Genomic DNA, 27,546 nt, shown 5'->3' with positions numbered 1-27,546 from the left:
CCTGGCCTTCTAGTGACTTCCAGAGCTGTCTGCCTCTGCCATCCTCTCTCTCTCTCACTCCTGACACTCACCCTGGGCTCCTCACTGTGCATCAGAATCACTTGGAGCCTGGGCCCCAGCCCTATGCATCCAGTTCCCCTGACGTCGTATTACTTTAAAGATTGGTTCTCGGACCACGTGACCTGTCTCTGTTGCCCAGCATTCGGGTGGCCTATGGAAAGAATTCCTACCACCAGGGCCAGCATTGTGGTGCAGCAGGTTAAGCCATCTGTGCCTGTGGTTCTGGAAATCCCACATGAACACCAGCTCGAGTCCTGGCTGCTCCACTTCCGATCCAGCTCCTGCTAATGTGCCTGGGAAGGCAGCAGAAGATGACCCAAGTACTTGGGCCCCAGTCACGCACATGGGAGACCCAAATGAATGTCCAGGCTCCCAACTTTGGCCTGGCCCAGCCCTAGCCATTGCAGCCATTTGTAGAGTGAACCAGAGATGAAATCTCTCTCTCTCTCTCTCTCTCTCTCACTGTGCCTTTTAAAGACATGAGTGAATGAATGAATGAGTGAGTGAATAAATAAAATGACTTCCTGCCACGTGGAGTGGAGACTCCTCTATTGAGGCCCAGCTGAGAAGAGGGCAAGACCCAGGAGTCTCTTCCCTGAACCAGCACTGCTGGAGCAGACAGCTCAACCCTGGCACAAAGCAGAGGCCGTCCCCCTCTGCAGCCAGCTCTGAAACTCTGTCAGGCAGTGTGTGTGTGTTTGTGTGTGTGTCAGGGTGCAGGGTTGATTCCAGTCATTTGCAATTACGAAGACAACCCAGGGTCCTGTAGGTGTGACTGGGCCATGTGCCTGGAGCTGGAGGACAGGAAGGGAAGAGGCCCCTGGAGGGGCCAAGCCTCCACCTGAAGAGGGCAAGTGCCTTGGTGCTTTGTGACCAGGCAACCTGCTCCTTCCCTGTTTTAAGTTTTGTTTTTAAAATTTACTTACTTATTTGAAAGGCAAAGTTACAGAGAGAGAGAAGATCAGGGCTTCTGTCTGCTACTTCTATATTCTGTTTGCTATCTTCCCAAATAGCCACAACACCTGGGGCTGGGCCAGACTGAGGTCAGCAGCTTCTTCTGTCTCTTCTACAGGGGTGCAGGGGCCCAAACACTTGGTGCATCTTCCATTGCTTTCCCAGGCACATCAGCAGGGAGCTGGATGAGAAGTGGGACAGCGGGGACATGAACCAGTGCCCATATGGCAGCTCAACCTGCTATGCCACAATACTACCCCACCTCCCCTATTTTTAACCCTGGTGGAGCTGAGCCCCCTTTACTTAAGATCCACCCAAGGTCGGGAGAGGAAGAGGGGCATGAGAGAGGACAAGAGGACTTGTGAGTTACACGTGGAGGACCCTCTGCGTGTGTGTGTGTGTGTGTGTGTGTGTGAAACCACTAGAGGCACTCCATTTCCCACCAATACTTGTTGACCAATAAAATCAACTTTGTCCATTTCACATGAATGAAAATCTAGGCTCTTTTCTCCAATTCTTGGTTTTGCAGGACTTGGAGAGGGGAAAAGTCCTTGGTTCAATTAGAATGTGATTTGCCAAATGAGATATGTCAAAGTTGGTAATGAGTTGATCTGAATAGTCATCTTTAAAAAACATTTATTTATTTATTTGCAAGTCAGTTATCGAGAGAGAAAGAGAGACAGAGATCTTACAACTGCTGGTTCAGTCCCCAGATGGCCCCAATAGCCAAGACTATGCCAGGCCAAAGCCAGGAGCTTCTTCCAGGTCTCCCATTTGAATGTAGCAGCCCAAACACTTGGACCATCCTCCATTGGTTTTTCCAGGCCATTAACAGGAAGCTGGATCAGAAGTGGACCAGCTGGGACATGAACTGGTGCCCAAATGGGATGCTGGCATAGCAGGTGGTGACTTTTACCTGCTACACCACAATGTCGGTGCCAGCAATAATCTTTTTTAATTTTTTAAAATTTATTTGAAGGGCCGAGTTACAGAGAGTGTGAGAGAAAGAGAGTGAGAGAGACAGAGAGAGAGAGAGATTGATCTTCCATCTACTAGTTCACTTCCCAAATGGCCACAACAGCTAGGGCTGGGCCAGGCCAAAGCCAGGAGCTAAGAACTCCATTTGGGCCTCCCACGTGAGTGCCAGGGCCCAAGGACTGGGGCCCATGCTCCACTGCTTTCCCAGGTGCATTAGCAGTGAGGTTGGTCAGAAGTGGAGCAGCCAGGACTCGAATGGGTGCCCACATGGGATGCCAGCTTCACAGGTGGCAGTTCAGCCTGCACAGTGCCAGCTCCTGAAGGCAGTCACCTTATATTTAATCTCGGACTTATATTTAAATAGTGGACTGCCCTAAACCAAGTATCACCTTCGAGGCTCGAGTTCGGAACCTTGTGACACAGGAACACTCAACAGTCACCAGACCCCCCTGTGACTGGCTCAGCACGCTCTGTGAAATGCACCTGTCGAATGAGGCACAGAATGGGGAATGGGCCATGCCGGCTCGAGTTGGTGGGCTGCAGCCCCTTCTTGCAACCTCTTCCTAACCACACACACTCGCACCTGGCTGGACATAAAAAACAGTTGTCTTTTTGTTAAAAAGAAGAACTCCTAGCCCTTCTGTGCTATCCCTCTGTTTCTTTCTGGACATTTTGTTCAAAGTGGATCCTGGTCTCCTCCTTGACAAGTTCCCTGTCTCAGGTTATGGCTGAGCTTTCTGTGCGGAGGGAGGAGGCTCCGCCGCTTTGCTGCTGGCCCCAGCTGTATCTGCGTCACAGCCGCGAGCTACTGCTCACGAATGACACCGCTTATCTCTGGTTCTCGTTTTGTTTTCCAGTCCCTCTCCACCTGAGACTCTCATCACCAATGGCGTGCTGGTGGTAATTGTCCTTCCGGGTTCCCTAGCCACCTGGGCTGCTGTAGTTCTCAGAGGAGAGAGCACTGGGCCTAGCGTGGGTCTTTGTCCCATCCAGGGCCCAGTAGAATCAGACTGAAAGAAGCCAGCCAGATAGGGTACAGGCAGGCATGGGGCGCAGCCAGAGCTCCTGCATCCGGGGAAGAGGTAGCTGGCATGTCACTTGGGCCCAACGCCTCATATCCCACCCAGACAGCCCCTATTCTTAGGAACCTCGCAACTAAAGGAAGCTGCTGGAGGAAGCTTCTGTTCCTCCCATCCCTAATCCCTCCGCAAGCATATTCATAATCCAGCTGTTGGCACAGCTGTTTTGCTTCAATGCATCCGATGATCCTGGGGGTCCAAGGAGACCCCTACCTCTGACAGCAGAGGCTTGGGGAGTTTGTGGCTCAGAACTCCTGCCTGCCCTCTCCTCTCGGGGCTGTTCTGTTGGAAGCTCTCATTTTCCGACCCCAGAGCAGAACGTTCTGTCAGGTCGGGCCCCTCACCAGCTGCCGAGACTGTGACCCGGTAACTGGGGCGGTGGGGTGGGGGGCTCCCAGAGCTTAGGGAGCAGCTCCGTTCTCAGGCAGCCTGTCTCTTAGCCAGGTGGCAGGCCGTCATAGGGTTCAGAGAGTGGGCTCGGCATGCCACTGCCTCAACCTGCTGGGCCCCTGAGGCCTCGGGGAGGGAGGAGGGAGCTTTGCTCAGCGTCTCGGTGACGCCCCTGACTCTGTTACAGTCTCGGCAAGTCTCCTGCCTGGAGGTCCACGCGGAGTCCAGGAGGCGGAGGAAGAGAAAGAAAAGTGAGCCTTGGACCTGCTCTGCCTGCTGTGGGGAGAGCGCAGCTTCAGGCGCAGCCTGGGCCAGGACTTGCCTGGAACCCAAGGCTTGGCCGAATGGCCTCCAAATCATCTCTCCCAGGAGGCTGTGACTGCCTGTCCTCCCCAGCCTGCTCCATCAAGGGCGTGTGCGTCCAGGACCCTCACGTGACCCTGCCAGTTCCCCAGGCTTGGCCAGCGTCCTGAGCCTAGGTCCCAGGGCTGCCTACGCCAGTGTGCTACATCCCTGCCAGGCCCTTGGGTTTCCTGCAGTGGGGGAGGCCGACAGCTCTCGGGGGCCCCTCCAGCTGTGCCCCTTCCTCTAGGCACAAACCCTGGGCTTCCACCCCCTTCCCACCATTCAAGGCTTCCATCCTTGTCCTATAGATGTGAGGGAAGGAAAGAGGAAGAGACCCCTGTTCCCGCACTGACAGTAAGATAAGCACCTGTGTTCTGTGCAATGAGCAAGTGACCTGGGGAACCAAGGAGGACTGTGGGTGTCTCAGAAGAGCTATCTGAGGAGCACAGGGGCCAGCGTCCCTCACCAACCTTGTTAAAGTGCAGTTTCCTGCGCCAGCCCTGCATACACAGTGGGCATCTCTGGGGCATCGTACTGGTGCCCAAGTGACTCCAGACCCCACCTGGGCCCCTCCAAGAGCTTTACGCTGGGCCAGGTGGGGGTGGGGAGCAAGAGGCTTCCCTGGGACCTCACCCTCATGTCTTGTCTCCCAGTGAAGGACCTCTGGGTGATGGTGAGCGAATCCTTTGAGAACACCCAGCGCATCTCACCCTGCCGGGAGCCCTGCTGCCCGAACCCTGCCTGCTTCCACTACCCCAAGTACTTCCAGCCCCAGTTGCATGTGGAGGTGCCCAAGAGTCACTGGAGCTGTGCGGTACAAGGCGGCTACCATGGGGGGAGGCCTGGGGAGGGGGCCAGGCTGGGGCTCCCAGAAGGGTCCCTGACCCCTCACAGAGCCCACCCACCCTTCCTTCCAGCTCTGCTGCTGCAGCACGCGCAACAACGGCCCCGTGTGCCAGCCCCTCGACTGCCTTTGCGACGGCCAGGCGGTGACCCTACCCGTGGTGAGGCCCGGGCCTGGGAAGCATCCTGACCATTTAGCCTGGAGCTGCCGAGGCAGGGAGATGGGGAGCTGCTGCGGGATGGGGGAAAGGTGACTGTGGGGGCTCAGGCACGACAGAGGGGTCCTGCGGGCTAGGAGCCAGAGAGGAGCTGAGGCTGAGATGAAGATGGTGGGGAGGGTCACATCCAGAAGAGGGGCACTGGCCGGAGCGTGTGGACGCGCATGTGCGTGCGTGCTGAGTCACGCCTGGGCGGGGCCGGGTTTACCGTGTGTGATTAGCAGCCCTGGGCCCTGCCTCGTCTTCTCTGACAAGTTTTTCATCTTGCCTTCCCAGGGTGAGAATTATGAGTTACACATGAAGACTACGCCCTGGTAAAGTACCCTCTTTCGGTCCTCCCTCTGGCGAGTTCGTGCCAGCGGCGGGGAGGTGTCGTCTCGCCCTGGCTTTGACTTGGCCTCGCTGATGGCTGAGGGTGCTGAGCTCCTTCTGTAGCTTGCTGGCCGCTGTGTTTCCTCTTTGCCTCTGGGGCTGTTCACATCCTTCGCCCGCTGCCTCATTACTGTTAAGGTGTAAGCAAGCCCTCTTTGTATATCCCAGAGACATCCCTGTCTGATACCCGTTTTGAAAACACCTCCTAGTCTGTGGCTTGGCTTTTCAGGTTCTCAGTGATGTCCACTGAGAAGCAAAGATTTTTAATTTTTTCTTTGTCACTTATGCTTTTGGTGTTGTGTCTAAGAAACTGTCTCCTAATGCAGAGTTGTGATGTTTTCTCCCAAGACTTTCCTAGTTTTAGGTCTCACTTTGAAGTTTGTGGCTGATTTTGAACTAATCTGTGGATGTGGTGTGTGAACTCAGGGAGCCACCATCACTCTCTCACATGTGGGGACCCAGTCATCCCAGCACCACTTGTTGAAAACACTGTTCTTTCTCCATGAGTTATCTGGACATCTTCACTGAAAATCAGTGATGTAGCATAATTTCTATTTAGAGCCTGATTAGCTGTTTGGCCTTGGACAAGTGGTTTAATCTTGCTGAGTCTGTTTACCTCATCTCTAAATAGGGAGGAATAACGAGAACCCCACACATCAGTGGGCTGTGCTGCTGATCCAGTGAGATAGCACACGAGAAATTCTCAGTCCCCTGTCAAGCAAAGACTGACCAGTGCTATTGTTACTCGCGCTGTATTATTATTCGTTGTTTGTGGCGGCCCAGGAAAGAAGTATTTCCTTACAGCTGTGCCTGCAGTCTTGTGCTAGCCGCGAAGGAGAGAAACGGCCCTGCCTTCCAAGAGATGGGGCATTGTTAGTGAGCCAAGTCTCAGGTCCGCGCACCCGGGCTCCCTGGGGAGCTGGGTGGTGCTTCTGGGGAAGGCAAGGGTCTGGACAAAGGCTCAGAACTCTCACTGCTCCTGGGGAGCCTGGGAGCCTGGGAGCCTGATTGGTGGCTTCAAGTGAGGTTGGACAGGGCAGGTAGGGTCACAGCGCCAGGCCAGGAGGTGGGGCTTGTTCAGGACAGGGACGGGATCAGAAGAGGACAGGCCCTGGGCGTATCCTGGCCCCTGGGGCGGACTCCGTGGGATGAGGCGTATGCAGTTCGTATCAGCTGCACAGACATTCAGCGAGGTGATTATTGTGTGAGCAGGAAGAGCTCGATGAGGGGCGCGAGCTCGGAGGGACAGAGCGCTTGATTGCCTCGCTCAGAAGTCTACGCTCAGGCCCTTGTCCGGAAGGACGGGCCCAGCAGCTCTCGGGACCCTGGGCACCCACATCTGGCTGCTGTGGGTACGAAGGGCACCTGGGGAAGCCTCTGTAGGCTTTGCAGCCCTTGCCAAGGAGGCAGGGAGTTCAAAGAGTCCCTAAACCAAGAACCAGCAGTGGTCTTTGCCCGAGGACTGGCTTAGAGCATCTCGCTAAGGCTCTGAGAGTTTGACATTTGTCACCTCATTAATTGCCAAAGATAATGCATCATCCAGCCCATTTCATAGAGGAGAACATGGAGGCTCAAGGTCACAGAGGTGGTCCATGGCAGAACTGGGCTTCAAACCTAGTTGAACAACTGACCCTAAAGCCATGGCTGCTCCTTCAAGCTGGAGACGACGGGCCCGCTCTGCCCCGCCCTCTCTCCCCACAGCCCCGAGACCTTGGACGTGAGGCTGGGCTTCAGCTTGTGCCCAGAGGAGCAGGAGTTCGTGCAGAAGCGGAAGGTGGTGGTGGCCGAGGCGCTGAGGCACGTGCTGCAGCTGGAGGAGGACCTGCAGGCGGATGAGGTGGGTGTGGCCGGGCCTGGGGCCGCTGGGGGCCGAGCTGCTCCTTCCACCGCCATGGCTCGTCCCTATCCGGGTGCCACCCAGCCCTGCGGCAGCCTGGCCCCAGCTCTGCTCCCTGGTTGCTCCTGCGTGGGGGTGCAGGGGTGAGGGCCATGGGTGCTGTGACTCATGCAGCCACCAAGGGAGGTAGAACAGGGTGGAGAGGGAGGAAGGGGCTCCCTGCTTGTCCCTGGGCTAACAGAGGCTGGCTGAGCGCCTCACCCCAGCCAGGAAGCATTTTCAGCTCCACCACCTCCAGCAGAGCTGACACCCCTACCCAAAAGGCCATAGGTCCTCCCACCTGCAGTTCTCTCGCCTCTCAAATACACACACAGACACACCCCCAGAAATCACAGCAGCAGCCGGCAGCTGGCGGAAGGTGGGGGCCATCTCCCAGTGCCTCCCCCAGGCCCTATCGCTTCTTCCCAGGGAGCAGACACCAGGCCCTCATCAGAGCCCTGGCTGGCCCCTGGCGTGCGCCTGGGCAGCAGCTGAGCCCTCGGAGCACCCACCTTCCCTGCTGGCCTTAGCAGGCTGTGTCCACCTGAGGAGGCCTTGTGACTGGGCTTCAGCTGAGAGAAGGATCTTCCAGCGCCTACCCCCGGGAAAACAGCGCTCCTTCTCCCTGCCACCTGTGGGAAGCTTACCCAGGGCATCGTACACTTGTGGTGGCCCAGCGGTAACCACTGTTTGGGCCTCTCGTTCAAACATTCATCTACTCCTGTTCTCACAAATACAGTATGTAGGGCGAGGGTGGGCTGCAGGGGCCAAGATGCTACCCGGGACTCCACCTCCCATATCCGAGTGCTTCTGGCTCCTCCCTCCAGCCTCCTGCTAATACTCACCATGGGAGGCAGTAGCTGATGGCTCGAGTACGTGGAAGACCTGGATGGAGTTCCAGGCTCCTGGCTGCTGCCTAAAGCAGCTCTGGCTGTTGTGGGCATTTGGGGAGTGAACCAGCAAATGGAAGATCTCTCTCTATCTGCCTGTCTCTGTCTCTCTGCTTTTCAACCACGGGGTGTACTGAGCCCTAGCACAGTTCCACCCACAGAAGACGTGGCATTGGCAGCATTAAGGAATCACACATGAGCTGGGCCCTTGAGCGAGCCTCCCACACCCTGGGCCCCGGTGGATCATCTGTTAGCCGAGGGCTGCACTAGCAGTACTGAGAGCTTACCAGGCTCCATTAGGCTTCAGAGCCCTTCACTGACAGAGGACGGTTTTTGGGTCACTTAACGCCCCCCTCCCCTTTACTGCTCTCCATAGCCAGCTCTCCCTCCTCCCCCCTCCTCCCTGAGCTGCCATCCCAAGTAGTCCCTGACATTCTGCCTCTGTGCCGCCAGGTACCGCTGATAGCCATCATGGCCACTGGGGGCGGAGCAAGATCCATGACCTCCATGTACGGCCACCTGCTGGGGCTGCAGAAGCTAAACCTCCTGAACTGTGCCACCTACATCACCGGCCTGTCAGGGGCCACCTGGTAAGGCACTGGGAGCCCAGAGAAGGATTGCACGGGCCGGCCTGGGTCCCTGGTGATGCCCATCCCCTGCCACCCCAGGTTGAAATGGGTGCTCTTCCACAAAGGCACAGGGACTCGGGTTCTGGATCTGTAAAGTGGGGATAACAAAAGTACTGGGCTCGGGCTGGTGCTCGAGACTGGCCCAGTACCAGGCACATGACAGGCAAGTGCATGCTGGCCATCACCGGTGCTGCCATTTCCCTGAGGCTTTGGCAGGGACCTGGAGTATGACAGCCAACAGTGAGTGAACCCCTGACGCCACCCGCCCCATCTTGCTGGGAGGGGCAGCCTCCTCTCTCTGTGCTGTGCCAAGTCTCCTGGTGCAGTGCCCTGGTTTCCCTGTGTTAGGAACCACCACCCTTACCCTGCCGCAGCCTCCTCCTGCCAGGCTTCCTCGGGCAGCCTGGAGAATGGCAGGCCCCGCCCTGGGCTCTCACCTCCTCACTGTGCCCACAGGAGCCCAGTGCACCTGCAGGAGCCATAGTGCTTGGGGTAGAGGCACAAAAAATGGGTTCATTTCTTCAGTCAGCAGAGAGCAAAGGGGCTTCTGGGCTAAAGAAAATGCTTTACTATATAACCTAGATATAGTTGCCTTTCTACAACACAGTCGGAAATTTAATGTTTCACTTTTTTTGATGATGAAAGAGGCCCACTAGAGTCATCATGTGGCCTTGTGACCACCCAAGGCCCATCAGCCAGAGCTGCATCTTATTCCGTCTATGGCGGTGGGCCCGCGGGTCCCACATGGGCCATCTCGTTTGAGTGGAGGGGGACTGATCCTAGGAACACTAAGAGCTCCTGTGTCCCTGCTCCTTGTCGGGGCCCAGAGACACCAGGCCAGATGGTTCAGAAGGGACGACCAACAGTAGGTGGCTTTGGCTCTCCACCAAGCCCTGGGCCACTGTGTCCTGGAGAGCCTCTCATTTCTCCCTCACAACAAAACTAGGAGGAGGTGCTGTCGTTATTTCACACGGGAGGAACAAAGGATTTGCTATCTGCGGATGCTCCAGTTGCATCGCTTGGATAAATCAGCATAGTCTTGCATATGACCTACGCACACTGCCCCACAGAGCTGAAACCATCTCCTGATTACATATAATATCCAACCCAATGCAAATGCAATAGAAACAGTCCTTATGCTGTCCTTTGTGGGGGGAATAATAGCAAGAAAAAAAAGTCTGCATGTTCAGTAGAGACAGAATCTATTTTCAACAATTTTTTCAAAAAACAGTTGTAAGTATATTTTTTTAAAAAAGATGTTTACTTTATTTGAAAAGCTGAGTTAGAGAGAGAGAGAGAGAGAGAGAGATCTTCCATCTGCTGGCTCTCTTCCCCAGGGCTGGGCCAGGCCAAAGATTGGAACTCCATCTGGGCCACCCCTGAGGGTGGCAGGGACTCAAGTATTTGAGCCATCATCTACTGCCTCTCAGGCACATTAGTTGGGAGCTGGATCAGAAATGGAGTAGCCAGGACTCGAACCAGGTACTCTGGTATGGGATGTGAGCTCCCAAGTGGTGGCTTAACCCACCGCACCACAACATCCACCCCTATTTTCAAATATGTTTGCAGCTAGTTGAATCCATGGGTGCAGCATCCATGGATACGGAGGACAACTGACAGCTGGAGAAACAGATTTGCCCAGGGTCACTCAGCTAATGAATGGTAGAGCTGGAATTTCAACCCAGTCCAGGGTCCAGATTCTTTCTTTTTTTCTTTTTTAGATTTATTTATTTATTTGAAAGGCAGAGTTACAGAGAGAGAGAGGCAGAGGCAGAGGCAGAGAGAGGTCTTCCATCTGCTGGTTCACTCTCCAGATGGCTGCAATAGCCAGAGCTGACCCGTTCTGAAGCCAGGAACTAACTTCTTCCGGGTCTCCCACATGTGTGCCAGGGCTCAAGCTCTTGGGCCATCTTCTACTGCTTTCCCAGGCCATAGCAGAGAGCTGGATGGGAAATGGAGCAGCCAGGACTTGAACTGGCACCCATATGGGATGCCGGCACTGCAGGCAGTGGCTTTACCTGCTACGCCACCGTGCTGGCCCCAGGACCCAGATTCTTAACCTCCACATTAGACGGATGCCCATTGTAGTGGGTTAAGAAGGCAACTGGCTTCCAGCATGGTCAAGGGGCATCTGTGTGTGCCTGGACTTCCATGGGCCAGGCAGGAAGCAGGGAGGACCAGTGAGGGTACAGAGGGGAGGCTGGATGATCCGTGGCCTAGGAAAAACACTTGAAAGTATTCTTTAAAAAAAAATTTGCAATTTTTTTTTGACAGGTAGAGTTATAGAGAGTGAGAGAGAAAGAGAGACAGAAAGGTCTTCCTTCTGTTGGTTCATTCCCCAAATGGCCACCACAGCCGGCGCTGCAGCAATCCAAAGCCAGGAGCAGTGCTTCCTCCTGGTCTCCCATGCAGGTGCAGGGGCCCAAGCACTTGGGCCATCCTCCACTGCCCTCCTGGGCCGTAGCAGAGAACTGGACTGGAAGAGGAGCAACCGGGACCAGAACCGGGCACCCACATGGGATGCCAGCATCGCAGGCAGAGGATTAACCAAGTGAGCCATGGTGCCGGCCCCTGCAATTTTTTAAACCTTTTTAAAACTAGAAAAGTTTGGGAGGCGAGGTGCTTTCTGTTGAAGAAATCTGACCTACGCCACCTGCCTGTAGCCAGGTGCATGAGGGAAGAGGCTGCTGATGTCTTCCCTGCAAGGGGACCCTGCCCTGCCCCGCCCCGGCCTGACACAGCAAAGCTGGATCCAGGGCAAGAAGAGAGAAAGGCAGGGACAGAGGCAGGGCTGGGGAGGGGGCATCTTCCTTTCCCTCCCTCTGCCCTCTGACCACTTTTAAGTTAAGAAGAAGGGGATACAACCTTCAGCCTGCATCACAACCATGGGAACGAATGTGGCGAAGTAGGAGCAGCCAGGGTCTGGAATCAGCAGGCCTGGGTTCAGAGGTCGGCTCCAGCCCTTTGTGCTTTGTGGCAGGCACTGTCCCAACCTCTGTGGCTCACATTAGCTCCTGTAATCTTCCAGTACCCCCAGGAGATAGATGCGGTGAGCGCAGATTTCCCCATTCCGCAGGTGGGAAATGGGGAATGATCAGGTGAACAGTATTTATACTGCTAGTGAGTGGAAGAGCCTGCTCTAAAAAAAAATATAAATAAAAGATTTTTTTAAATCAATTTCAAAGGCAGAGTGACAGAGAGCAGAGAGAGAGAATATCTCCCACTGGTTTACTCCCCAAATGTCCACAACAGCCAGGGCTAGGCGAGGCCAAAGCCAGGAGCCAGGAACTCCATCCAGGTCTTCCCTGTGGGTGACAGGAACCCAAGGACTTGGGCCGTCATCTGCTGCCTCCTAGGCACATTAGCAGGGAGGTGGATCAGAAGCACAGAGTAGCCAGGATTTGATGTGGGCTGTAGGAATCTGATACAGGAGGCAGGCATTGCAAGTGGCTGTTTAACCTGCTATGCCACAGTGCCCACCCCCAGAACCTGGTTTTGAACTCAGATCAAGTCCAGATTCCTAAGCAGCACACTACATCTGGCACATAGTAGGCATTTAAGACATGGGTGATAGAGCTTGCACTGTGGCAAAGTGGATTAAGCCTTCTCCTGTAGTCCTGGCATCTCATATGGGCACTAGTTTGATTCCTGGCTGCTCCACTTCTGATCTAGCTCCCTGCTAATGTACCTGGGAAGGCAGCGGAAGATGGCCCAAGTGCCTGGGGCCTTGACACACAAGTGGGAAATCTGGAAGAAGCTCCTGGCTCCTGGCTTTGATCTGGCTGAACCTCAGCCATTGTGGCCATTTAGGGAATGAACTAGCAGATGGAAGATTCTCTCTTTCTCTCTCTCCCTCTCTCTCTCCCTCCCTCTCTCTCTCTGTAACTCTGCTTTTCAAATAAATAAATCTAGGAAAAAAAAGGGTGATCACACACATACACACACACACACACACACCAGCCAGGCCTCTGCCCCATTCCCTTCCCTCCAGGCTGCTCTCCTGGCAGCTTTAGGGTTCACAAAGGCCTTTAGGGTTCACCTCCTCTCCTGCCCCGATAGGTGGAGTTGGTCAGAGCAGGGCTGGGTCCACTCTGTTAGCCACTGTCCTCTCTCTCCAGGACCATGGCTACCTTGTACCGTGACCCTGAGTGGTCCTCCAAAAACCTGGAGACTGCCATCTTCGAGGCCCGGAGACACGTGGTCAAAGACAAGATGCCCTCCCTGTTCCCGGAGCAGCTCTTCAAATTCCGGGAGGAGCTCCGGCAGCGGAGCCAGCAGGGCTACAAGGTCACCTTCACAGACTTCTGGGGCCTGCTGGTGGAGTCGTGTCTGGGGGACGAGGTAGGCGCACAGGCGTCCAGCTCTCTTGCTTCATGGGTGTGTATGTGTGTGTGTGGGGGGGGGGGGACCTGGCATGGCAGAGGGAGTCCCAGGGGAGCTGCAGGTACATCCTGGGCTGGAAGAACCATGGGTGCTGACATGCACTGTGGAGGAAGACAGAGGAATTGGCTTCCCACATAGCAGACTCTCACGCTGGAGACGATGCAAACTCTGACGCTGAGAGCAGCTTGGGTGGAACCCAGTGTAGGGCAGTGAGTCCTCCAAGAGCCACACCAGGACGCCTGTGAGACAAAGGGGCGGCAGCGGGGAAGCTGGGGAGGCACCGACTGGGAGTGCATCTCACCCTGAGCAGGGCGAGAGGAAGAAAAGCCGAGTGGAAGCTTCCTCCACAGCTGTCACCCTGGAGGTGCGGGAAGACCGCCGGCGGGGCCCTCTCACTGAAGCTGGCTGTGCCCCGGGATGGGGCTGCCTCAGTATCCCCAACACACTCAGCCGTGGACGTGACAGCACGGTGGCACTCTGCAGGCTCACTCTTCTGGCCACCGTCCAGGGACCGGCCCAGAGTGCTGCTTCCCACTCTGAGACCCTACGATCCAAGCCATAAGTGCCAAAAAGAGAACAAGAAGTGTTGGGACGCAGCTGCCGCGAGGGCTCCCCGGGGCATGGAATGGTCCTGAACGCCAGGGGGGCTCAGTGAACACCTCAGCCCTTCAGGCTGCACAGCCGTAGAGGAATCAGCGGTGGCTGTGTGTCCACCCAGGTGCATGGCCCTGTGCCTCCCTCCCAACCATATCTGGGAGGTTCTGAGTGCAAATCAGGAGGACTGGCAACAATTTATTATCCAGTAGGCCCCCACTTCCAGAAAGCCAGCAACTGAGGATGATCTGACCTTCACCTTCAGTGTTCACGCATTCCCTCATTCATCCTTTCAACTGAGTACCTCCTACAGGAACTGTGTCAGCCAGCGAGGATTCAGAAAGGAGTCAGACAGGGCTTCAGACTCGCCATCCCACCTGCCACCACGGAACCCACCTTCGTGATGGGCGGGGCAGGCCGGAGCCAAGGGCGCTGGCTTTTGGCTTCCGGCAGGACAGGGTTGGGATTCCTGCTCTGTGCTGTTCCTGAGGTGGAGATGACCTCAGTTAGTGGCAGCTGATACTTTTGACAGCATTTTCAGGATAGTTGGTGCCCATGTGATGAGGAGGAAAGCACCAAGGCATCAGTGTTTGAGGGTTGTGATGAGTGGGAGGGGCTGGGGTTCTCAGGAAAGCCAGGCTGAGAGGGATGGCAGGAGGAGGCCCTCTGACAATGAGCTCAGCCTGAGCTGCCCTCCCCCGGCCTGCAGAAGCAGCCCCTTCTGTCTGCCATCTGTGGTGTGATGGCCCAAGCAGGCCGTGTCCATTCTGCAGGTGCATTGTAAGAGCAGGTTTGCTCCTGTCCACTGTGGCCTCATGGCAGCCAGATGGCTCAGGAGCTGGGGGTGGTGCTGGCGGCCCAGGGTGTCCTCCTACCCTAGGCTGTCCCCAGGGGTTCCTGTTGGTGGCTTCTCCTTACGCATTTACTTCCCTGCAGAAAAATGAGTGCAAACTGTCAGAGCAGCGTGCTGCTTTGTGCCGGGGCCAGAACCCCCTGCCCATCTACCTCACCATTAATGTCAAGGACGATGTAAGCAACCAGGACTTCCGAGGTAACACTGGTGGCTGGCCACTGAGGACGGGGTTCCTTCTTGGGGGCAGAGGCACCCAGCACCTCCAGGTCTCCCCACCCCAACCCCTTTGCCAACCTCCACGTCAAATGAGGGTGCCCGCAGCTGAACCAGTCAGTTGTGCCCCACCCAGTCTTCCTGGCACACGAGTGGGGCTGGTGGCATGGTCCTTGGCTTCCCTGGGTGCATACTTGATGTATGGGGACCGTGTAAAGGCCCTAAAAGGAAGCTGCCCAGAGGGAGGGACCTTAGAGATCTGCCCTGTGTCCAGGTCCACTTCGGTCCCCATTTATGTAGCTTTGAGGTGCCCCTGAGCCACGCAGCTTGCAGAGTTCAGGCTTTCCCAACCTGTAGAAGCCAGCCAAGGGCGTCCCCTTGTGCCGTGTGGGGGAACTGCAGCCTCCCTGTCCTAGACTCCCCACTGCTCGGGAGCCAGTGCAGGAGGGCGGGCAGGCAGGCAGGGCTGGGCTCCTTGGCTTGAGTCGGATGCCCTGCCCTGCTGCTTCCTGTGCAGAGTGGTGCGAGTTCTCCCCCTACGAGGTGGGCCTGCAGAAGTACGGCGCCTACGTTCCCAGCGAGCTCTTCGGCTCCAAGTTCTTCATGGGACGGCTGATGAAGAGGCTCCCCGAGTCCCCGATGTGCTACATGCTAGGTGACTCTGGGTGGGGCTCCCCTCGGTACCCCTGCCCAACCCAGTGGGCCCCACCTTGGGATTTGAGGAACGATGGGGCGGCTCTTCCCGTGCCTTGGATCAGCCCTGAGCAGGGGACCTACTGGCACTTGCCAGCATCACCTTCCCCGGAGGAGGCTCATGAACCCACCCCAGACCTCCAGAACTGCCCTGATCTCGTGGCCATGTGGGCCCCGAAGGACCTGACTGCAGACCAGAGGGGACTCCCCGCCATGTCCGGATCTCCAGTGGGCTCCCTGGGATCTGCTCAGAACCAGACTGGGAGTGGAGTTTGGGATGGAAACTTCTGTAACTCCCTCTCCCTTCCTCTATGGTTTCCAGGCAGTAGTGTGCCGGCTTATGGGGGGCAGGAGGGAGAGGGCTCAGCCCTGGGGGTCCAAGAGGCCAGAGAAGACGGTCGGGTGAAGGACAGAGGACAGAGACCAAGGCCGGGCCCAGCTCCCTGATCTGTCAGAGGCCAGGTCCCCTGCAAGCAAGGCTCTGACTGTGACACCCACTCTTACAGCCACCCATCCAAGGTGACCTCAAAACAGACTTATCTCCACAGTACCTAGGAGTTAGATCCTTCATTTAAACTCTGTCTCTGCTCCTTCCATCCATCCCAGCCCACTTCAGGGAGTCCCGCCTCTTCTTAGAAGCCCACCCAGAAGCCCTGAGCCCATGCTGGCCTTTCCTTCCCCTGACCTGTGCCTGGGGGCACGTGGGTCACAAGGCTGTAGTTAAAGACACTTGGGCTTGGCCGGCGCTGGGGCTCACTAGGCTAATCCTCCACCTGCAGCGCCAGTACACTGGGTTCTAGTCCTGGTCGGGATGCTGGATTCTGTCCCGGTTGCCCCTCTTCCAGTCCAGCTCTCTGCTGTGGCCCGGGAGTGCAGTGGAGGATGGCCCAAGTCCTTGGGCCCTGCACCCGCATGGGAGACCAGGAGAATCACCTGGCTCCTGGCTTCAGATCAGCGCGGTGCTGCGGCCAGCTGCAGCGGCCACTGGGGAGTGAACCAACGAAAAAAGAAGACCTTTCTCTCCATCTCTCTCTCTTACTGTCTAACTCTGCCTGTAAAAAAAAAAAAAAAAAAAAAAAGACACTTGGCCTTTAGCTGTACAAAGCTGGCTAAGTTAGCTAACCTCAAAGCTGGCTAAGTTAGCTAACCTCCGTGAGCCTTCGTTTTCTCACTGTACATCGGGCTGAAGAGTAAACCCTACCTGGTGGAGGATCCCAGTGATTCAATGTATGTGAAAGATTTAATGTTACACTTTCAGACTTGAATGTTACACTTTTAAAATCATCATAGTAAGATGTAAGAGGGAGTTTTACGTCCTCCGAGCGAGTGCCAGGCGCTGTCCTCACCTTTAGGTGTATGCACTGAGGAGAGGCATAGCACCTGGACTTGAACTCGAGGCTCACACTTGTCAGCACTGCGTCCCGGCTGGGGCTGTGCACGCGGGTCTGGGTGGGCCCGGGAGTCTGCACAGCTGCTCACGGTGGCCCTGGCCCCCTAGGTCTGTGGAGCAGCATCTTCTCCCTGAACCTGCTTGACGCCTGGAATCTGTCCCACACCTCGGAGGAGTTTTTCCACAAGTGGACAAGGAGGACAGTGCAGGACATCGGTGGGTCCCTCTGGCTTCCCTTATGGTGGGGGGGGGGGGCAGGGATCCTGCACTGAGGGCCAATCCGCCTGCCACGTGTTTCCACAGTGTCCCCTGGGCACACAGACGCAGAAGGCAGCCGGGGTGGTGCACCTTCCCCCCTTGAAAGCAGGTGATTGTAGGTGACACCTGTGCCGAGGTCCCCGGGGTCCCCTGGGTCTCCTGGGTGGCCTCCCAGCGCCCAGGAGAACTGATGAGGGAGGCGTCAGTGAGCGCAGTTACAGGTCACTCCTCCAGACTCCCTGGCCTCTCAGGGACCCTTAACTTTTTTTCTTTGTTAATTTAATTGAAAGGCCGACAGAGAGCTCCCATCTACTGGTTCACTCCCCCCTGATGCCCTTGGCTGGACCAAGCCAAAGCCAGCAGCCAGAGCTCAACCCAGGTTTCATTCATGGGTGGCAGGACTCAACCACTTGAGCCATCACCTGCTGCCTCCCAGCGTGCATGCTGGCAGGAAACTGGAGTTGAGCGTGGAGTCGGGATTCAACCCTAGGTACTCCAGAATGAGACGAAGGGTCTGAACCTCTGTGCCAAATGCCACCCCTCTGGGACCCTTCTCACCCATCACCCTCTGTCTCCTTCTCCACTCCCCCACCTCCTCCAGTGTCTCTTACCTGGGTGCTCCTGGCACCAGTGATGAGGGAGGTCTGCACTGCCGCCACAGAGGCTCACCTGCAGGGCCAGGCAAGCAGATGGCGCCTCACCTGGGCAGTCTGGGGACCCCAAGTTTTGTGACCCGCCCCCTCACCCTCCCCTGCAGAGGATGAGCCGCTCCTGCCTGACATCCCCAAATGTGACCCCCACGTGCTGGAGACTGCGGTGGTGGTCCCGGGGTCGTGGCTGTCCAACACTTTCCGAGACATCCTCACCTATCGGGCCTTCGTGTCTGAGTTCAACAACTTCCTGTATGGCCTGCAGCTGCACACCAGCTACCTCCAAAACGAGGAGTTCTCCAAGTGGAAAGGTATAACCCTGCCTGCACACTGCTGGGAGGAGGGAGAAGCGGGTGTGGAGGAAGAATGAGAAAACCCCTTCATTGGGTAGAAGGTGGCCAGTTCCCGCCCCCCAACCCCCACCTAGGGGGATTCCTCCTTCTGCAGTGTGGACTTGAACAGTGCATAGCTCTGCCAGCAGGGGGCGGTGTGGGCATTTACTTAATTGTAAACTACACTGACCACACAGCAACCCTGCAGGAGTGGGTTTCCCTGCACAGCCAGGGAAACGTGGGCCCTTACTGCTGGGCTCTAGGGGTGCCCCTTGGAGTTGGGCAGGGGTGGCCCAGTCAAGAACCTCCCAGTGGTAAGGAGCAGGGCCAGCCTTCAATTGTGGTCTTGCAGCTTCAGCTCAGTGCCTCCCCGCACCCAAGGTGCCAAGGTTGACTTTCCAGTTTGATATTTTATTTGGCCACACCCTGCTATTGGCTGCTTGAGCCTGGCCTTTACCACCTGGGGCAGAAGGGGCAGCTGGCTCGGGCCCAGGGTTGGCACTAATTTATAGGATGATCTCAAGCCCCTGCCACCCTGCAAGCTGCAGCTGCGTTATAGCAGACTTCCTGTGCGTAGCCCATGCAAGGTGTGCTGAAACCCCAAGGTCGTGCTGTTCCTCGTGAGCCCACCCCAAGGAGCTGGGGCACTCGGCAGCGCTCCTCCAACATGGGGCATGGGGCAGGAAGCTGCCAGCAGCGCGGCCACCATCCAAGCTGTGTCGCTAACTGGAAGCCTCGGCTTTCAGACACCGTGCTGGACGGTTTCCCAAACCAGCTGACGACATCTGCAAATCACCTGTGCCTCCTGGACACCGCGTTCTTCGTCAACTCCAGCTACCCGCCCCTGCTCAGGCCCGAGAGAAAAGCCGACCTCATCATCCACCTCAACTACTGCGCCGGCTCCCAGACAAAGGCAAGTACGGCAGCCCGGGTCCGCACGGTGAGCCGGGAGGAAGCCCGAGCGCTCGGCGTCCTCTCGCTCAGACGTCGCTCACACCTGCCGGGGCCTGTGTGCCAACGAAGCGAGGGCACCTGTGCAGCGCACTCGGGGAAGGAGCCTGCCGCTGGCCGTGCACCTTGGGTTCAGCCAAGCACGTGGGGGTGGGAGTCGTCAGCCGGGGAGGTGGGGAAGCGGCTCCTGAGCAGTGTGTGTTTCTCAGCCTGCCCCGGCCTTCCCCACACTCAACGCGCGCCTTCCTGCGCTGTTGCAGCCCCTGAGACAAACCTGTGAGTACTGCAGCACGCAGGGCATCCCCTTCCCCAGCTACGAGATTCAAGAGGCTGACGACGGGCTCAAGGAGTGCTACCTGCTGGAGAGCCCCCAGGACACCGACGCCCCCACCGTGGTCTTCTTTCCGCTCATCAACGACACCTTCCAGAAGTACAAGGCGCCAGGTGAGGGCCCGGCAGCCCCTGGCCTCGGCACCCATGAAGAAGCCTGGCCTGGCCGCAGTCTGAGCTGCCTGGGCTTCTGCAAGGCAGTGCTGAGCCCCCGCTGCCAGCTGCCAGTGTCACCCTGCTCTTCCAGTCCTGCCTCCCACCACGGGCCTGGCGCTGTGTTGGGGCTAGGGCGGTCCTCGCATAGGCACGCCATACCACTTAGAGGTGTGTGCGTGTGTGTGTGTGAGCAGGGGAGCCGCAGGCAGGGGTGCAGGAACAAGCCCCCCACAGTCTTGTCTGAAGGGTCTTGAGCGGGGCCCTCTGCCGCCCCCAGGTGTGGAGCGGAGCCCGGAGGAGCTGGAGCTGGGCCAGGTCGACATCTACGGCCCCAACACGCCCTACGCCACCAAGGAGCTGACCTACACGGAGGAGGCCTTTGACAAGCTGGTGAAGCTCTCCGAATACAACATCCTGAACAACCAGGACCAGCTCCTGCAGGCGCTGCGGCTGGCGGTGCAGAAGAAGAGGCGGCTGAAGGGCCGGTGTCCCTGCTAAGCCCCCGCGGGCTGGCCGCCCACGCAGCCACCCCTGGCAAAGGGTGCAGCAGGCTGGCCTGGGCCATCTACCAAAAACTTAGGAGACAGAGAGAAAGAAGCCGACGAGGAGCCGCATGGTTTTACACTCACCGGGATTTCCCTCAGCGCCTGCTCGCGGGGACGTTACCTCACGTTGTGTCAAGCGCAGGGTGCGAAAGCCGAGCTGAGACACCAGGGATGCAAGGGCGGAGCTCGTGTCCCCACCTCCCACCCGGGGCCTCCAGTGGCGGCCCAGGGAAAGTGCAGGAGGTCTGACAGGCACTCCGGTTTCTCCAGAAAAGCGCTTTTCCAATTCTGAGTCCATTGTGCCCCTACGATTTTCCTAGGCAGTTATGTTCTCTGACTCAGGGTATCACAGGGAAGCACGTGCAGGGAGCACCCAGGCTCTGCCACACGGGTGACCAGCATCAGCGGCACTCAGAGCCCCAGGGCTGGTGGCAGCCACGGCCAGGCATGCGGCTCCAGCGAAACGCAAGGCAGAGCTCACAGACCAGGGCCCGGGCTGCAGGCAGGGAGGGCTGGGAGAAGGAGCCAGGCGCCAGGTTGGGGGAGCCCGGGGGCTATCTCAGCACCCTGTCTCTGGTTTCCGGAAGGGACTGTTTATTTCTAAACGGGACCCCAGCTCTTGGAGAGCCCCTCAGACAGTGAAAGCAGGAAGCAGCAGCACAGAGGCCGAGGACAGCCCCGCAACAAAGGAGCTGATGCTGGCCGCCGGTTTTCCAGGCCGTGCACGGGGCAGCCCGGCAGTGCCAGCAGGTCTCCCTCCCAGCTGGGGACTTGCAGAATTGTTCATCCAGATGTCCCAGTTGCCAGTGAAGCCAGAAAGGCAGAAAGGCACATGACCCTCTTGAGCTCAGCCAGCCGTGTTTCGGGGTCACCAGGCCCCCTAAGCAGCCCTCCGCTTGTTAGGAGGCAAACAGCGATGAGTCTGAAAGTTAGGCGAAATCGGCTTCCAACTACGTCCTGGCCGCGCTGGCTGGGGGCGGGGGACTGGCCACACCCACGCCAGGTCTGCACCCCTCTCCCCACCCACCCCAGCCCAGGTGACTCCTGTACTCACTGAAGTTGGAGGGGTGGTTTGTGGAGAGCACGGGTGAATCGGCTTCCTGGAGCCACCCATCACTGGGCTTCTTCCGTCCCCACCAGCCAGCGCTAACCTGGGTGTCACCTGTCCTGTCCACAAGTGCAGCCGGCAGCCTCGGCCTTCATTTTACTTTCTAACAACACGAGCTCTCCTGCAATTACCCGCGAGAGAGCCCAGCAGCAGGAGCTGGGGCCCCTCAGTCACGCAAAGTGCAGCTTAGAAAAGCAGCGGATCCTCGGAGCCCAGAATAAAGCGGCCACGTGGTAACCGCGGTCGACTCCTCTGCTTTCATTACCTGAAGCCGCCTCCCTGCGCCGGCTCCCATTCTCACTTCTCCCCCAGGCTTCCCGTGGCCACCTGCCGCCCCTCCCTCCTCTCCTGGCAGCTTCTGTGATGAGACCACCTCTGTTTCCAAGATTTAGTGCCCCGGCCCATCCGGGTGCCTGCTGGGCCGAGCTCGGATGTTTTTCAGGAAACGTGGCCTGGGAGGATGGGAAGGCACCCAGCACCCGTGGAGCGTGTGCTTTGGGCCAAGAAGGCGCTCCTGCTGTGGCTGGGGGCGGCGGGGCGTGCAGAGAGCCTGGGGCATGCTTGAGAGGCCACGTAGTGAGTGTGGCTCCTGAACTGGCAGAGTGACCCCAGCTTGGCCGGGCAAGGGCTGGCACCTCCCCGTCCCCTGCTCCCTGCTCTCTGCTATCGGCCTGCTCAGACAGGAAAGGTGAAGGCCTGTGTCCCTCCATCTTGGTCCCCACCTTTCTTTCCCAAGGCAGCAGCCCACACAAAAGCCGCTGCCATCCAGCCCCGCTACTCCATCTCATGGCCAATGTTTCCTGCCCCTACCTCCCCATGAGAACGCCCTGCCCAAGGTCACGGCGTACCAGCTGCCAGGTGCACAGAGCCAAAGGCCCCCAGCCCTTTCCCGGCCTTCTGTTACTTGATTGTTCCCAACATTCAGCACTGCAGACCACTCCCTGCTTCCTGACCCCCTCCCTTCCCGTGGAAGCCTTGCCAGCCGCAGTGCAGTGTGGTTCAGCTTGCAAACACTCGCCGCCAGCCCACTGCGTGCCAGTCGCTGTGGCAGGGCTGATCCGGGGCTGCAGACTGCATACAGGAGCCCACGTGGAGCCGGGGGTGCACCAGGGCCACACAAGAGGGCACCCAGCCCAGCCACACAGGGGAGGGGCCTGCTTCTGCCCAACCTTCCTCCCGGATTTCTTCCACCACAGTGTGGGAACCCTCCAGGCGCCTCCCCTCTGCTGCTCTAACTGCTGGGTTCCTCGAGGTGCCTCAGTTCTCCCCTCTTCTCAGTATTTTCTCTACCCAGGACTTCAGCTACTACTTCCGTTTTGAACACTCTCAAACTCTTCTGTTCAAGGTCTATAGCTGAGAGCATTATTTTCTCAATGTAACCTGAAGACCTAAAGTTACGATGGCTTAAACAAGTAGGAATGTACTTTTTTTTTTTTTTTTAATCAGAGAAGTTCAGGCTTTTTTCAGCTGTCTTCTGCCTTGTAGTCCAACATTGCTGCTGGAGCTCCACCCATCATGTCCACATTCCAGGCTAAACTTCTACCTTAAAAAGGACGATAGCCCCTTCAGGTATCTTTTGTTGGGCAGCAAAATACCTTAATGAATAATGGCACAGAACAGCCATCATTATACCGGGCCTGGACAATAGGGTTCTGGAGTTTGGAACAAGCACAGCAAAGACAGCCTTTTCCTCTGTGTGTTTGGGGCCTCGGCTCTGTCCCTGTGCTGCCCAGGAGAGTGGAGGGGCTATGGCTAGAACGGCTGCAGTGGGCTGAAGGTGCAACCCCCCGTGCCTCCTCACTCCAGCCGTGGGTGGAGGAGCAGCTGCCCGTGGCCTCTCCAGCGCGGAGGGCCTGCGGTAGTCGGCCTTCCTCAGTGGCCCTCGGGGCTCCCAGAGCGAGCGGTACACTGCACAGTGCAGGGCCCATTGAGCCTAGCCTCGGGCCTCACCCAGCTCCACTTCCGCGGCAGTCTGTTGGGACCACAAGGCCACCCAGGGTCCGGGGCAGAGGGCAACAACCCCTATCTCTGGATGGGAGGCCTTGCTTTCGCCTTTTTTTTTTTTTTTTTTTAATGATGTATTTATTTGAAAGAGTGATAGAGACAGAGACAGAAAGATCTTCGATCCGCTGGTTCTCTCCCCAGGTGGCCCCAATGGCCAGGGCTGGGCCAGACCAAAGCCAAGAGCTTCATCCAGGTCTCCCACGTGGGTGCAGGGGCCCACTTGGCCATCTTCCACTGCTTTCCCAGGCATGTAGCAGGGAGCTGGATCAGAAGTGGAGCAGCTGGGACTGAACCAGCGCCCATATGGAATGCCGGTAGCAGGCGGCAGCTTAACTTGCTGTGCTACAGTGCCGGCCCTACAGCCATGTTTTAAGCCCCAGCTTGCAACACTAAGTGCTGACCCTCACCCACATCCTCTCAGCGAGGGTCACGTTTTAGGCTCTGTTGTGGGCAGACTCCATTTCTGCTAACAAATTAGTTGCTACTTAGGAGTTGCTTTCTCATCTCTGAGAAATGGTGGCTTAACCACACTTATGTGAAACCAGACCACAGGCGGGGGTCCTAGGCCCCTCTGTGGCTCTCGGGGGCCACACTCCTCCTGACTCCCCGCGGTCCTTGGCCTCGTGCTCTGGGGTGGGCCCCCAAGCGCCAGCTGTCACACCATATGCCAGGCCACAGGAAGGAAGGAGGAGAGAAGAGACTGAAGGAGACTTCAGCTGACGCGGCGCCAGCTGGAACGCGGCCTCGTGATGTGGCCCGCAAGGAGGCCGGGGATTGCCCGCCTTCACCACGGGCACGGGGCACCCAGCTGCACATGGGGGCTCTGCCAGTGCAGGGGGTTGGCTTGGAAGCAGTGGGTAGTCTCACTGCCGGGACCCACCGCCATCTCAGCCGCGCGTCTGCTACTGCCTGCTCAGGGGCGCGGGGACCTGGTAAGTAACCACGGAGGAGGGAGCCAGTGGCGGGGGGCTCTTGTAGGGCTGGGTGTTTGGCGGAGCGGTTAGGATGAGCCACTTGGGGCACCCGCATCACCTTGGGAAGAAGCAGCCCTGGCACCGCTGTGGGAGACCCAGGTTGAGTTTCTGGCTCCTGGCTTCAGCCTGGATCAGGTCTGGTGCTTGCAGCCACGTGGAGACTGAACCGATGGATGGAAAAATCTCCCTCTGTCTCTGTGTTTCAACTAAAATGAAAATAAATGAGTAGGTAAGTTAAACGAAAATAGCAAAGAACTTCCTCTAGTCTCCTCAGCATGGGTAGCCGTTGGCTTGGCTGGTATCTGGAGCCAATCCATGACATAATCTAGAATGAACCTTGTGACCAGCAAGTTGTCAAGAGGAAAAAACCTTCCTTACAATCAAAATCCCCATACAGCGAGGAGACTCCCGAGTCTGCGTGTCCAGATACTTACTGTCAGGATTATTCAATGCATCGGGACTTGGGTCAGCTGCAGATCTGTCTGGGTTAGGAGCTACCCTGGAAAATGACTGGATTCAATGAAAAAGTGACTGAAATTCTAACAGCTAGGCTGGGCCAGGCAGAAGCCCGGAGCCCAGGGCTCAGTAGGGGTCTCCCATGTGGGCAGCAGGGTTCCAACTACCTGAGCCATCACTGCTGCCTCCTGGGGTGCACATTAGGAGGAAGCTGGAATCAGAAGCGGAGCCTGGGCTCAAACCGCGTCCCGTGCGGGGCTTAACCGCGCTGCCACATGCCCGCCCCTGACTTCTGTTCTTTTTTGTAAGGATCAAAGGCAATGCATTTCTTTCCTTCCTTAAAATCTTTTTCTGCTTACACAAAAAGGATTATGTGTAAAACTTGAAAAATGCAAAAGCACATCAAGCGGAAGCTAAAGTTTCTCACAGCACTCAGGGATTGAGACTGTTACTATTTGCGGCTTTATCCTTCCCATCTTGTTCTTTGATACTTTACTTTTTAAAAAAAATGAAAGTACAAACATCTCTTACATTCACTTTTTTAAAAGTTGTGGTTAAGGGTGGGCATTCAGCCTTGTGGTTGAGATGCCACATCCCACAACAGAACACCTGCTTGGATACCCAGCGTCAACTCTCATCTCCACCTGCCTGCGAAAGCAGCTGGGGATGGCTCAAAGACTTGGGTTCCTCCCTGCCTCCCACGTGGGAGACCCAGATGGAGTTCCCAAATCCCAGCTCTGGCTGGAGAGTGAGCTAGGGGGTGGGAGCTGTCTCTGTATCTGTCTGTCTCTCTCTATCCATGTCTCTCTGCCTCTCAAATTAAAAAAGAAAATTAACAGTGGTTACAAAAGTGTACATACAGCTCAGCCATGTTATGCTTGTTCACAACGGTGTGCGGCAGATCTCCATAACTTTCTCATTTTGCAAAACTGAAACTGCACCGGTAGGCCAACAGCGCCCTACTTCCTCCTCCCCACATTTCCTCTTAACTCCCACTCTGCTTTCTGTTTCTTCCAGTTTTACTGCCATAGAGACCTTGTATGATTGAAATCATGCAGGAGTCATTATTTTATGACTGCTTGATTTCCCTGAGCACGATGTCCCCAGAGCTCGCCCATGCTGTAGTGTGTGCCGGGCTCCTTCCTTTCCAAGCAGGATACCCACAGCTAACATTTTGCTCCTATCTGACATTAGATACGTCCATACCCATCGCTAACGTTTTGCTCATCGGCTCCCCCGCTGGTGGATGTTGGAGTTGCTGGGTGTTCAAACACTTCTTTGAGATCCTGCTTTCCGTTCTGTTGGATGTTTGCTCAGAAGTGGAATTACTGGATCATATGGTAATTCTATTTTTAACTTTTTGAGGAATCACAATTCTATTTACCTTAGCAATTGCATATACATTCACTCCTGTAATCTAGTCTTTTTCTGCTTACAGATACATTCTGAATACTCTTTTGCAGGCCATTCGTATTCTCAGATGACAGCTTGTGGTGACTACGTAGGAATCCATCATTTGCTTATCTAATTCTCCACAGGGAGACATCTGGTTAAGTTTTTCGTGGTTATAAATGATGTGCTGATAAATAACATTAGATAAAGCTTTAACATTCATTATTTTTTTCAGAACGAAATTCCCGAGTCAGTGGGGCTGGCACTGTGGTGCAGCAGGTTAAAGCCCCAGCTGGCAGTGCCAGCATCCCATATGAGTGCCAGTTCAAGTCCCAGCTGCTCCACTTCCGATCCAGCTCCCTGCTAATGTGCCTGTGAAGGCAGTAGAAGACGACCCAAGTCCTTGGCCCCTGCACCCATGTGGGAGACCCGGAAGAAGCTCCTGGCTCCTGGCTTTGGATCGGCTCAGTTCCAGCCATTGCAGCCATTTGGGGAGTGAACTAGCTGATGGAAGACCTTTCTCTCTCACTGTGTCTCTACCTCTCACTGTAACTCTGTTTTTCAAGTAAATAAAATAAAGCTTAAGAAAAAATTCCCTAAGCAAAATGTATAAGCATTTTTAGCAATTAATGGGAGTATAATTGACATACAATAAACTGTGTACGTGTGAAATATGTAGTTTGAGAAATTTTGACATGTCTCCAACCATTAAACTATCACCACAGTCGAGGTAATGAACAAATCCAGCATCCACCCAAAGCTTTCTCAGATCCTTGGTAATCTTTCCTTCTACTCTACCCTGCTTGGTCATGTGGTACACGTGAGTTTAAGCTTTTAAGAAACCGCTCCAGTGTTTCCAAATTGGCTGTGCCATTTTACATTCCACTGTGCATGTGTCGAGTTCCGGTGGCTCCACATCTTCACCGCAATTGGACTGGTTGCTTGCTACTGTTTGAATGGGATTTGGTTCCCCGACTCATGCAGATAGTCAGTTCCGTAAGTCATAAATTGATGGCTCTGGGAAGTGGATACTTGATCCAATAATAATGTACTGGAGGTGGGACTAGTGCAAGGTCCTTAGGTCACTGGGCTCATGCCCTTGGAAGGCAGTTCTCATGAGAGGGTTGGTCCTAAACACTGCTCTGCTTCCTGGTTTGCCATGTTACCCTTCCTTTGCACACAATCTGCAGTCCAGTACCCTCATCAGATACCCGGTCCATGGGCTCTGCCCGACCTTGGACTGTGAACCTCCAAAACTGTGAGCCAAAAGAAACTCCTCCCCTCATAAGTCTTAGGAATTTGTTACAGTAATGAAAAGCTGACAAACATAGCAATCCTCTTAATATTAGACATTCTGAAAGAATGTAGCGGTATCTCTTTTTTTTTGTGGTTTTAATTTGCATTTCCTAACAATTAATGACATTAAATATCTTGTCATGTGTTTATTTGCCATCCTCACATCTTCTTTTGTGAAACATCTATTCAAGTCCTTTCTCCATTTCTTAAAATTGAGTTGTTTTTCCATAATTAAGTTTTAGGAGGCACTTATACATTCTAGATATAAGTCCTTTTGCAAACATGGGATTTGCAAATGTATTTTCCAAGTTCTGTGCCTTGTCTTTTCCTTCTC

At 55.9% G+C, this 27,546-nt stretch overlaps 1 protein-coding gene and 1 long non-coding RNA gene across 3 annotated transcripts in view; both read left to right on the top strand.

Moving 5' to 3' along the window:
• The window catches only part of PLA2G4E (phospholipase A2 group IVE), a 65,694-nt gene extending 44,367 nt beyond the window's left edge, over positions 1–21,327 (top strand). For both annotated transcript variants that reach the window (XM_089310137.1, XM_008269138.5), the window contains exons 6-20: positions 2,850–2,892; positions 3,649–3,712; positions 4,460–4,620; positions 4,724–4,810; positions 5,144–5,181; positions 6,941–7,076; positions 8,459–8,595; positions 12,753–12,975; positions 14,548–14,662; positions 15,195–15,332; positions 16,869–16,976; positions 17,776–17,979; positions 18,747–18,913; positions 19,212–19,395; positions 19,715–21,327. In XM_089310137.1, the coding sequence (XP_089166263.1) occupies positions 2,850–2,892; positions 3,649–3,712; positions 4,460–4,620; positions 4,724–4,810; positions 5,144–5,181; positions 6,941–7,076; positions 8,459–8,595; positions 12,753–12,975; positions 14,548–14,662; positions 15,195–15,332; positions 16,869–16,976; positions 17,776–17,979; positions 18,747–18,913; positions 19,212–19,395; positions 19,715–19,935 (2,026 nt within the window). In that variant the 3' untranslated portion in view covers positions 19,936–21,327. The remainder of the gene's footprint in view (positions 1–2,849; positions 2,893–3,648; positions 3,713–4,459; positions 4,621–4,723; positions 4,811–5,143; positions 5,182–6,940; positions 7,077–8,458; positions 8,596–12,752; positions 12,976–14,547; positions 14,663–15,194; positions 15,333–16,868; positions 16,977–17,775; positions 17,980–18,746; positions 18,914–19,211; positions 19,396–19,714) is intronic.
• A 2,475-nt stretch (positions 21,328–23,802) lies between these two features.
• LOC149123088 (uncharacterized) lies at positions 23,803–26,588 on the top strand. The gene is made up of 3 exons (XR_016218050.1): positions 23,803–24,026; positions 25,719–25,864; positions 25,988–26,588. It is a non-coding gene; the product is annotated as an uncharacterized LOC149123088 (long non-coding RNA).
• The last annotated feature ends 958 nt before the right edge of the window (positions 26,589–27,546 follow it).

This window comes from Oryctolagus cuniculus, chromosome 12 (genome assembly GCF_051225735.1).
Source record: "Oryctolagus cuniculus isolate XC-2025 breed Fujian yellow rabbit chromosome 12, ASM5122573v1, whole genome shotgun sequence".
Lineage (NCBI taxonomy): Eukaryota > Metazoa > Chordata > Mammalia > Lagomorpha > Leporidae > Oryctolagus > Oryctolagus cuniculus.
This window is presented reverse-complemented; position numbering and strand designations above follow the sequence as displayed.